Source organism: Rhyacophila brunnea, unplaced genomic scaffold, assembly GCF_057557595.1.
Source record: "Rhyacophila brunnea isolate RB1 unplaced genomic scaffold, BYU_Rbru_1.0 scaffold_14, whole genome shotgun sequence".
Taxonomy (NCBI): Eukaryota; Metazoa; Arthropoda; class Insecta; order Trichoptera; family Rhyacophilidae; genus Rhyacophila; species Rhyacophila brunnea.
In genome coordinates, this window is record NW_028232796.1 from 16,446,322 (window position 1) to 16,458,724 (window position 12,403).

At 34.4% G+C, this 12,403-nt stretch overlaps 1 protein-coding gene across 1 annotated transcript; it reads left to right on the forward strand.

Annotated features, from left to right (window-relative positions):
- The first annotated feature begins 1,540 nt into the window (after positions 1–1,540).
- CycK (cyclin K) lies at positions 1,541–5,505 on the forward strand. The gene is made up of 4 exons (XM_085941770.1): positions 1,541–1,635; positions 1,737–2,302; positions 3,824–4,010; positions 4,463–5,505. The coding sequence occupies exons 1-4, from the start codon at positions 1,633–1,635 to the stop codon at positions 4,946–4,948; spliced, it is 1,242 nt and encodes a 413-aa protein (XP_085797896.1). The 5' UTR covers positions 1,541–1,632; the 3' UTR covers positions 4,949–5,505.
- Positions 5,506–12,403: the final 6,898 nt, after the last annotated feature.

Sequence of the window (12,403 nt, forward strand, 5' to 3'; positions counted from 1 at the left end):
GAGAAGACATCGAAGGTTGTGGATTTGGTCTGCACACGCTCAACCAGGTAGAAACCCGGCTTGGTTTTTCCTGAGGACGTGCATTATTGGGCCATGTGATGTTTGCCAAAATCTTTCCCGGAACACTGAGTAGCGTAATGCCTCGGTAATTGTCGCAGCTTAGAGGGTCACCTTTTTAAAAAAGTGTGATGATTTCACCGTTCACCCAGTCCCTTGGGCAGCGCTCTTCTTCCCACACCTTTGTCATCAGATGAAACATAGGGTGCAGGATTGCGCTCAAGCTGTACTTGAGGAATTCAGGATGAATCCCGTCTCCCCCCGGTGCCTTTCCGTTCTTGAGCCTTTTCACAGCCGATTTTATCTTGGTGTGCGTGGACGGGCAACCGAAAATGTCGGTCGCTCGGGGAATGTCCAAAAGTAAAGCTTCCGCAGATATGTCAAAGGGATCCAAAGGGGTTGGGCGGTTCAGCACTCCGCAGAAATGATTCTTCCAAATCTTCTTGACGCATTCTGCGTCAGATTTTATTGCTCCACTGGGACCACGAATGGCTCCGGGAGTCGGTGGTCGGCTGCCGCAGACTTCACGGGTGATTCGGAAGAGTTTCCTGGTGTCATTTCTGCTTGCTGCCTCCTCTGCCGCTTCAATTTGCCGGTTCATAAAATTGTGCTTGTCCAACCGCACGGATCATTTGACTACCCTGTCTTGCGTCTGGTAGTCCGTCCGGCGGTCCTCAGTTCAGTCGGGGTCTGTCTCCTCGTCTCTCAGGGCTTTCAGTCTGCCTCGTTTACCAATTTCAACCCACGTTTCGTCAGACATCCACTTTGGCTGCTCACTCCTTCTGGTACCAAGGACGGTACGAGCCGACGACACAATCGCACTCTTTATGAGGCTCGTATATCACAAGGTGCTTCAATGAAGGGAATCGACCCGAGTGCAACCCATCCGTAAATAGTTTAACAGAAAGTAGTGCAACAATGCTACGCGAATCATTTTGATTCGCTTCAATAAAGCAAATGCCTTGCTGCCACGTGAATGACATTCATTTCAATGTAATTTAAATACTTTTCATTTTGATTTGATTTTTGCACATTTACTTATTGAACTTTATTAATTTTGAGTACCTATTCATTTAAACCTAATAAAAAACTGAATTTCATTCAGCTAATAAGTTAACATAAGATTTATTGATTCTGAGGCGGTACGAAGTTTGCCGGTCAGCTAGTGAAAAATAAAACCGGATTGAAATTACGGCCCTAACAACTTTTGATGGTGATTGACTGACAGTCACAGTAGTGGTATTAATCGATCGTCGACTATCATCCAAAGTTTTATTAAGTATCTAGGTAGCTATAGTTATTAGCAAAATCATAATGCAATACCTACTGGAAATATAATATTTTTGTATTGTGAAAAGACAGTGATTATGTATACTTAAGGTTTTTCACTAATTTCTACTCTAGTTTGGTATACCGAAGTGATTGAAGAGGAGTCCATAGTTAATATTATTGTTGTCTATGTATGGACATAGATAATATACGTAGTGGACCTATGTCTATGACTAGAACTGTCAACTGTGTTGTTGATTCGGAGGTGTCGTTACTTGGAAAGAGTTTTTTCAAAAAATCTCTCATATGGTATAATTATGTCTAAATAAGACTATATATTAAGTTAATTTGTTAACCGTGCAAATATTTGGTACTAGTGGTGTGTACAATAATTATATATTAATTTTTAGGTTATCTTTTCCTGTGAATCAAATTCGGGGGGCATACAAATCACAGATAAAATGCCCTACTGGTATTATGATAAAAAAGAACTTCTCAATACGCCGTCCTTCCTCGAGGGCATCGACCATGAAACCGAAAGCCGCTATAGAAAGGAGGGCGCAAGGTTTATAGTTGACACTGGAACTAAAATGGACTTAGGATATAATACTATGGCCACTGGAGTTGTTTATTTTCATAGATTTTACATGTTCCATTCGTTTAGAAATTTCCCTCGATATGTGACTGCATGTTGTTGTTTATTTTTGGCCGGCAAAGTGGAAGAAACTCCGAAGAAATGTAAAGATATTATAAAACAAGCGAAGTTGCTTCTTACCGATGCAAAGTTTACCACTTTCGGAGAAGATCCCAAGGAAGAAGTGATGACCCTAGAACGAATTCTGCTGCAAACGATAAAGTTCGATCTTCAAGTTGAACATCCGTACAGTTACCTTTTGAAGTATGCCAAATGTTTGAAAGGCGACAAGGCCAAGCTTCAAAAGATGGTACAAATGGCGTGGACGTTTGTTAACGACAGGTATTTTTCTAATTTTAAATACTTTGATTTTAAAATCACAATATCTACCTATATAAATTGTTTGTATGTGATCATTTTATCCTCGGGCATGCCATGAATCACAGATGAAAGAGCTAACCACGAACAAGACAGCAAACTGCATTTTGATTAGGTCCGATGAGAAAAAATGTCTATTGATATCATGGCTCCCACAATGGGGGGGCTAACAGGGCTCTAGTCTAGAGGCCCGTGCTCAGGGGGGCCCGGCGTGGCAGGTCGACTAAATACGTGAGATAACACACATCACAAATTGCTCTGATTTACTTCAAATATATTAACATTTAAAAATGTGTCGTTCTGCAATACAATTTTTGAGTATTGTGTATGATACTTGACAACTCCATAATTCAAGTGGATGTAGGTATTAAAAATACACTGAATACCTTCCCTTAATTTGACCTCGAACACCATTTGGAAAAAGCGTTACACTGCCTTTAACCTTAGCGATTGGTAGGGGAGCTCGCCAAAGATTCTGGCCTGGGGGCCCGCTTCATGATGTGGGGGCCATGATTGATATAGTTGAATTGCAGTGGTGTAGCTGCTCATCGCAAGAGTTTGCAAGGCATTGGGGTCCAGATGGACAAAGAGCCCTAAATCGTGAAAATGCGTGAATAACCGACCTCTAAATAGAAAATAATAAAGTTACGCATTACTCTATTGTTTCCTATATGTATTTAATTCATTACAGAAGTTTATTAGTTTTTAGTTCTGTATTTTTCTGCAAGATGATTGTATTTTAATGAATTTGAAACAAAGTTATTTTTGTTAATTCTACTTTAAATGAGTCAATTACGTTGATAGCTGTTTCGGTCTATAAACAAATCTTCGGAACGATTGACTATAACACTAAAGTTGAAGATTCGGACAACCCGTTTCTAATCTCAGACGGTTGTGTCTAAGCTCTCGCTATATGTCTCGGGTGTATATGTCAATATCATTCTACATATTTCTCCTCTATTCTCGTTTACAACAGTGGTGTAGTTCTTTATCTATTTAAGTCAATCTTTATTTAAAAATAATATTTATTTTATATAAAAATATATACACAAACACACATACATATACATACCAGTGGCGAAGGGTGGAGGTAGGCTGTTAAGATCTGACATAAATAGTGCACATTATCTAAACTGACAAAAAGTGCTATGTTTTAACAGTCCCTCTCTTGGCTGTGTACACTTTTAGAGTGAGATATACAGATTTGACAGTTTAGACAACTTATTGTCACAATTAACCGCCTCAATACATAAATATGAAAACTACCATCGATGCCCGCCTTGTGTATAGAATAGACCCACTGGAATAGCTATCAATCATTGTTGTACAAAAGTATGGTCGTTCACTGTCTGTGTTTAATCTACTATATGTTATAATTCGTCATATCATGGAATCTCATTATCATTGTCAAATTCAACAGATTCGATTCAGTTTATGAACATAAGGTTTCGTTTATTTGTGGTTGAAATTTATGATTTTTTTCAGCTTATGCACCACACTCGCTTTGCAATGGGAGCCGGAAGTGATAGCGGTGGCTCTAATGTTTCTCGCTGGAAAATTGAGTAAGTTTGAGGTGGTCGATTGGAACGGAAGAGTCCCCAAGCATACTGCTTGGTGGGATATGTTTGTTGAAGATATTACTACAGAACTTCTCGAAGACATATGTCATCAGGTAATATTACAATTTTCAAAAACTGGAAAGATTAAATTGCTAACAGAATATAAAATTTGGGCATCAGAGATTTATGCATGAATTGATTATTACATATTAAGAAAGACAAATAATAAAGGGGTACTATAATACATCTTCAAATCTTAATATTTCGTCACTATATCAACTAGCATGCACTATGATAAATAAATTACCATTTTTGCTCTAGAGAAAAGCATATTAGCATAAATAATAGGGTAGACATTTTATTTTGTAAGAAATAGTTGTTACCCATTTTCTGTCGGTTGATGCCCTGAATAAAATAAATTGAACAATAGCATATGTATTTTTAGCCAGACACCTGATTCGGAGCCATAACCCACGGCTTCGGAGAAGGACATTGTCACTACTTTACCATGGGTGGAAAAAAACTATCACTGACTCATACATTCCTCTATCTTTACGGTGTGCAGGTTTTAGATTTATATTCTACACAACCATCCGGGACGGGGGCGGACAGCCCTCCCCTCCCTCCGGCGCCGCAACTAACCAAAACAGAGAAGAAATCTTCCCTCTCTCCGCCGGACACGGCGTCACCGCTAAATCCGGCCAACCTCTCCAAACCTTTCAACGCCGGTCCGGTTAAAAACGGTTCGGAAAGAGTGGATAGTAAACCTGAACTTCACAGTCAGCCCATCAAGTCCATCGTGGGAGTCGAACCCGTGCGGTTTCAATATCCGGCCGCTTATGGAGCGATACCGACGTACGCCACCACATTTCCTCCGCCTATGGCAGGCGTCGGCACGGTGGGGCCGCCCACAAACATTATGCCGCCCGTTCTGAGACCTCCGGCCGGATTCTCGGAGCCTCCTCCCGCCCATTTCCCGGCGACCGTCAATCTTCCGCCCCCTTACTATCCCCAGCCCCCAGCCAGACCGTACTATCCCCCGCCCACCTAGTGAAGCGCGACTGTACTCTTAAAATAATTTAGACATTCAGTAACCGAGAGGTTGTCCTTCAGAGTGACAAAAATAGAATATTTTTGTGTAAAGTAAGCTGCAGAGAAGACTCTGTACCGCTGCCATGCGGAGGATTCTAATTCAATTGAAACAATTCGTAGATCTTATATAGAAAATATAGATAATTAAAAAACTTTGAAAAACTGTATAATAAATAATCTGATTGATTTTTATTGCCCCTAATTTTTTTGATAGACTGCCTTGTATATATATTGAATTAGGATCCGCCTATGTTTTGCAATAACATTTTTTTATTGATACATAATATTAAATATAATTATTTTATTGTTTACTGTGTATTTAAAGTTAATTGTTATCGCCCAATAACAAACTGAATCAAATATGAATGATTTAAGGCAAAAAAGACAGCGAATACAGAAGCGTAACCGACTTTCTATTCGGTTTGAAGTTTATGTATATAAATGAATGATTAATTGATTGAAAGCATTCACGATCCTTGTATGAAGTTGATGATAAATACAGAATGTATGTCATTGATTTTTTGTTTTATTAAATTACCAATTTAAATCCTTAGCTGTTTCCTGGGTTAAACCTACTTCACATATCCTTTTTTTGTGACCACCGTCGATACTTACTGAATATTTCGAAGCGAAAAAAATATTGTAGTATGTCTGTAAAAACAATATGTATTGAGAAAATAAGGCCATCAGTGGGTCTATTCTATACTTATCGAACACTAAATTGATAAATAGTATCAAACTTAGGGTAGGTTTGTATCAAAATATTAGCACTTATTGTAACAATTACACGAAGCCGGTTTTTATTGTTGCAATAAGTGCGATATTTTAACAGCAGCAAGATAGGTGCTGTTAAAATATAGCACTTATTGCAACAATAAAAACCGGCTTCGTGTAATTGTTACAATAAGTGCTAATATTTTGATACAAACCTACCCTAAGTTTGATAATATTTTTCACTTTATCACTTTAGCGGTCGATAAGCATAGAATAGACCCACAGATACTTCTGGTGAATTATAATATATCATTTGTTTTTTTTATATATACAATATTCAGTGTAGTCCTATTTAATTGTTAAATGAACATAGCTATACTCTCAGCTCAATTTTATCAAAATATGGACGTACTGTAATTGAAGTGCTTTTGATTAAATGCGTATATATAATTTAAAAAATAAATGCGAGCGGTTTTAACATCAACGCATACATATTTATGCATGAAACAGGATTCACACATGTAACCGCTGTGTATGAAAAGATATAAGCATTTCCTGACATTGCAATATAATTATCTCATCAACTGGTCTCTAGGCCATTATTATATTAACAGCAATCATATTATATAATTTGAATGTTTTGTCTTGAATTGTTGTTTTTATTTAATAAAACGCAATTTTTTTGTAGTACTTATTCCACTTTTAATTAATATATTAGGACCGGTTTCGTCCGCCTCAGTGGGACATTTTCAACTTGAAAATGTCCCACTGAGGCGGACGAAACCGGTCCTAATATATTAATTAAAAGTGGAATAAGTACTACAAAAAAATTGCGTTTTATTAAATAAAAACAACAATACAATGCAGTTCCACCATGAATTGACAGTTAACAAAATAAAAGTTTTGTCTTGACTTATCCTTCTTAGATTCTTTGAATAACGAAACCTCATTTACAGAATGTTGAAAGTAGTAATGTAGAATTTACATTGTTTATTTAAATTTTGAAGTCGATTTACTCAGCTCGGTCACCGGTACTGGTGCACGTGTATTCGTTTAATTCTCAGTTTCTGCTTAGTCATTGATATATTATATAGTACGTCACAAGGTTTAAACTACTGATTTAAACAATTGATTGCCAACCTGAATTTAGCAATTCAAATTGAATGTAAGTGGGTTTGGGGATAAAAAATAATAATTCACAAGTAAAAAATCATTATACTTTAATCAGGGTAAGTGCAATCAACAGGTTTAAAACACTATAAAGATATAATAATAATTATTTTGTAATATGACATATTTTTTTCTATGAACAGTCACATAATTATATAATATTATACAAATCTCATTAAGGCACATTCTAAGGGATCAACCGTTTACTATCCTAGATTGGGGGATACATCACACAGAGATGAGATGATGTAACAGTATGCATTACTATACAACGCATTATTTAAACAAAGTTATAATTCAAGAATCAATGACAGAAAATAAGTGACGTGAGAAACACGTTTGATTTAAATACGTCATGACTTTGAGCATAATAATACGTTAATATTTTGTAATACTAATTTTATAAAGTTCCACAACGTTTAGCATTAAACTCCAAAATTACAATCACTTTATGAATAACAAATCATTCATTGGACAGTTAAAGCTAGTCTTGATTTCAATTTTGAAAAATAATCACTCAAAATAAGGCAACAGAGGTTGCTTATAAATTTACCATAATTCGGTTTACATACATTACAAAAAATAGAACTAGAAAAATTTCTTTATTATAATTGACTATAATGCACTTACAAAATGGACAGGGCACAAGGGAATTTTTAGTCTATTGATTAATATAACTTTTAATCCTAAAGTAAGGCAGGAGTATAATAAAATTTTGAATAATACTTATATTCTTATACTAGAAGCTAGAAAGACATCATGGGGACGTTTTGATTGTTCAATTTTGAGCATTTTTGATTATCAACATACTTGTTCTAAATTATTTCGAAACATTTGTTTTAAGAGTGATACAAACACGAACCAATATGGCATTGAAAATGGCATGAAATTATCAAATCTATGTTTATCAGATTGATTATAGAATATAATCTTAAATTTAATAACCAAAAATATTGAATTGAAAAAGGCAATAAGAAAAGACATCAATCATCTGTACAAATTAGATTCTTTACTGACAAAACATGAAATAATCATTTCTTATTATTTAGTCACTCACTAAAGGAAAGGCTGTGATATAAATTACATTTGGTGTAAGTATAAAAGGCCTTTTAACCGGTTTATTGTATACATTACATAGGAATTACTTGTCAGTGGGTTAATTCAAATTTGTACAATTTATTGAAGTACAAATTAATGTTAAAAATAATACAAAGGACGATTATCCTTATAATTTAATACTGTATTGTAAAAAAAATACTAGGTATAAAATTGATTAACGCTAGAAGTAAGTATATTATTAATGTCATTTTGATTAAAACAAAAGATTGACTTACAAAAATAACAATTTACAAGCTTAACTTTTTTAGTATCATTCTACTAAAAACCTAACGCTAAAGCAAAATAACATTGCATAATCAAACGTATTAACTTTTTAAAGATTCAAATAAAATAATATAATATTAATCCTATTCGAGATTTTCATGTATCAACAATTGATATGTATGACTAGCGATTACTTTGAATGGCAGCTACCATTTTCAATAACATAACCTAAAATCTTTAAAAGGGGAGTCTTACAGCGCGCACCCACAATAACGTCAGGCCGCTGTGTTTTTATGTAAGAATGCCATCTCTGTATCCGGCGCAGACATACCTCGCCGACCGGTTTCCACATTGCCTACAGTGGAAGGATCAACAGGCGAATTGCGTTTGGCGGTTCACGTCCGGACTCACACTTAATGTAGTTATTATATTTGAATCCGCTTGAATAATTGGGAATCAAAGATTAACCAAATTTAATAGCTACAATAAATATTCAATTATTGTTGGTTAGTCACATATTAGTAGATTACATTTGAAGGAATCCTCCTCATGCAAAATTGAATATGAATAATTTTTTTTAAATGGTACTGTCGTATATTTATAAAATTATAAATCATTTAACATAATATACGTACGTGCATTAATAATAAATTTATGGAGTAATCTAAGAGAAAGACATCACTAATTATTAGTAGATAGATATTTAATGAAATTAGTTGTTTGGCACCCGTTGATAAGAATTGAATACTACATAATATATTTGAGATATGAAACAACAACGTTTTTATTTACATTCTTGCATGAAAAATTTTGTCAGTTGTAATATAAATTGATGACTGAACGTGTTGTTAGATAATTATACTAAAATAACCTATGATTGAATTAAATACATGGAGAAATATTAATAATGGACATCATAAACAATACATATATCATTCATTCAAATAAAGGTGGGTGATGGAAATAAAACATGAAGTTGTTTTCTGCAAGGTAATATTTCTATAAGAATAGAAGATGTAGTTGTGATGAAAAATGTATGCAGTTTAAGTAGATGTTCTTTAGTTATGACATGATTACAGTCTTAATCTCATTTTAATCGGCATGCAAAGACAATGAAACTTTGAAACCAATAAAACCTTTTAACTACAGGTGGCCCTCGACTTTCGTATGTAATCGGTTCATGAAAATGTGTACGAATGTTGAATGCACGACCAGTAGACAGTAGACCAATATAAAAAAAATATCAAAAAGTCTAACTTTAAAATAATTATTAGTTATCAATGGCTATAATAAAGTTAATGAGGCGTATTAGCAATTAGGGTTTGTAATACCGGTATCCCAGTATTTACACATTTAAACACATTGCATTATAGGTACGTACAGTAAAAACAAAACAAGAATCGGTTGGTCGATGATGTGCGTGCGGACGGAGTACAGAAAGTCCCAAAACGTTACTTAAGTTTTTAATGATTTTTTTTACGAATTAATTAAAATACTTCATTCAAAATTAATAAAAACGCTTTGTGACAATATCCATTTATTCCATCAAAGTCGTTTGTTTGTTTCTGTCTTCCTCCACCGGAAACCAAGCGATTTTATAATCCCATGTAACGACTCTGAGACTCCCCTCTCCTGTGGAAAGTTTTATTTACATCAACTTTTAAATATTTATGCAATCTCGCCAGTGTAGGTAAATACTTTTTTTTCTATACATATGGAAATTGTGAATTTTTCTTCTAATAATACCTTTTTCGAAATCATTGATGTTGATTCTGGTATTAATTGCTTTCCACTTCCTTTGGGGCGAAGAAAAAGCGGACTCTCCCCCCATTTTTTTTTAATCCGCCGCAAATTATTTCAACAGTGCGGGAAGTCAGCTTAATATACATGTATCTTATTATTAATGCCCGCATCTTTATTTTCTGTGTGCCAATACTCGTACAAATTAAAAATGAGTTCTTTAGCAAATTGGCCAGAAAGCGGTGCCATGTCCTAATTTTGTTTTTTTTACATCTGTAATTTAAAAAAAAGCCAACAAATAAGTTTCAAAAAAATAATTACTTTTTGTATTTTTAGTGTACTTTTAGAGTAAAAACGAGACGTGCTGTCACTTCGAAGATCGGAGCCATACTAAATACCTGGCAGCCGATGAGCGTGTATTCGTACACATACAATCCACAAACCGAATCATTGTTTTGTTTTTACTATACTTCCCCAGTTTTTAATTAATCCAAATGTGTTCGCCAGTAACTCGCGGGTTTTAGAATTTGTCAGATGTGTTTTTTTTCATATTATATTTCACGAATACCGGTATTCAATAGGGAATATCGAAATAACATTGGTATTTTAATTTGGTATTGCAATCCTATTAGCAATCATGTTTTCTTTATAAACTTGTCAAGAGAGGGTTGAATACCACCCTTTTTTTTCTCTTCTTGATAAAGAGTTCTATAACATATGCTGTGGTTTTATCAATTGCGACTATTGGAAACACAGTCATTGCATCATTAACAAAAATCTAAATTTTAAGAAATGTACGAAAGTCGAGGGCTGCCTGTATATTTTAACAATTTTATCCAGATATCTGGGCAAATATTATATTGCTAGATAAACCATAGTATGATATGGGTGTTGCAAATTATGGAAAAACTTTAAATATTGTTTTAGTGTAAGTATACATACATCTATTTTGAAGATAATTATTTCGCTATAATACTATAATGAAAAATTTTAAAATGAATTAGAATTAATGTGACCTATGTATTTATTGCTTCTTTCCATTCATCAGTCAAGAATATTTGCGCCAGTAAATCAGTCAGTTATAAACATACCACATTAGTGTGAATTTGGTAGTTTGACAGAAAGCAAGTCATAGCCGCTTGAGAGAAAGCGGTGCAATCGGATTTGTGTAAATGCTGTCGAGCAACAGTGACCGTAATATCACATTTGCCCTGCCTAATTGTTGCTAACTAAAAGAAATCGCATCTGTATATGTTCTTAAATTATTGTTCCACTATAAATATCACGCAGATCTCATAGTATACGCACGTATTACGTTATGAAACCTGAGAAACATAAAGAAAGATTGTGGCATTACAATTCAAGATTTTGTCTGTCTACTACATGTAAGCGAAAAACACATTTATTAAAAATAGCTTTGTGCACAAATTGTGCTTTTTGAGGTGGTCCAAATAATGTATGTTCAATATTGATTGCTATATTATTAAATCTTGTATATAATTCATCGAAGAAAAAATTGTTTAATTAAACACTGCTGTACAGTTTTATGATGATGCATGAAAAACGTGTCTACTAATCTTAAAGAAACCTTAAGGAAATAATATGGTGCGAATGAAAATAAATAAGCCGCTTGTTTTATCGTGATGACACAAATAGAGTGCAATAAATCGTCGCCGTAGATGTCAAGGGAGCCAGTCCACAAAATCATAATGCTGAGAGAAACAGACACTCAAAGATTTTGTGTGACAAAAAAAGTAACATTTTTTTATTGAACTTTTTTGTTTTTAAAGATATAACAGTGAAACTTTCAACATAGAATATACTTTGTGGTATTATCTTTTTATTATTTTCTGTAAATAACTAAAAAAAAATAGTATCTTAGAAGTTATGTGTGTTATATCTCTTGACCACTAAATATTAAAATGTACAAAAAATGTAGTCAAAAGAGTTTTGTGGCTTAAATCCATTGACCACTGCATCTTTGATGATTTTAAAATGCTTTTGTGCACTTTACTCATTTTCGCCAAATTTGTGGCTTGGCTCCTTTGACATCTACGGCGACGAAATGTAATTTTAATTTCAAGCACCCAAGTTGCTAATTTTGTACAGATGATATACAATAACCCATTTACACGTGCATAGATTTACTGACGGCAGTACGTATTGTAGCAACCATAACAAAAAAATGCAAACGTACACACGAATTATTCTGCAAGTTGCAAGACTGAATGCATGGATCAAAAAAATTTAGCGGCTACTGAATTTTCAGGCGATAGTTGCAACTTACATGACACATGCGCAGTAGAACGATACTGGCGAACCTGCTGGAACAAATATGAACTGCACCGCGCAGAGTATTTTGACATATACAAATTTTCACAACCTATCAAATAGCACCATACAATGACAACAACGCATCCCGCTTACGCTTGAAGAATGAGATTGGTGAGACAGTCAGCACTTTTGC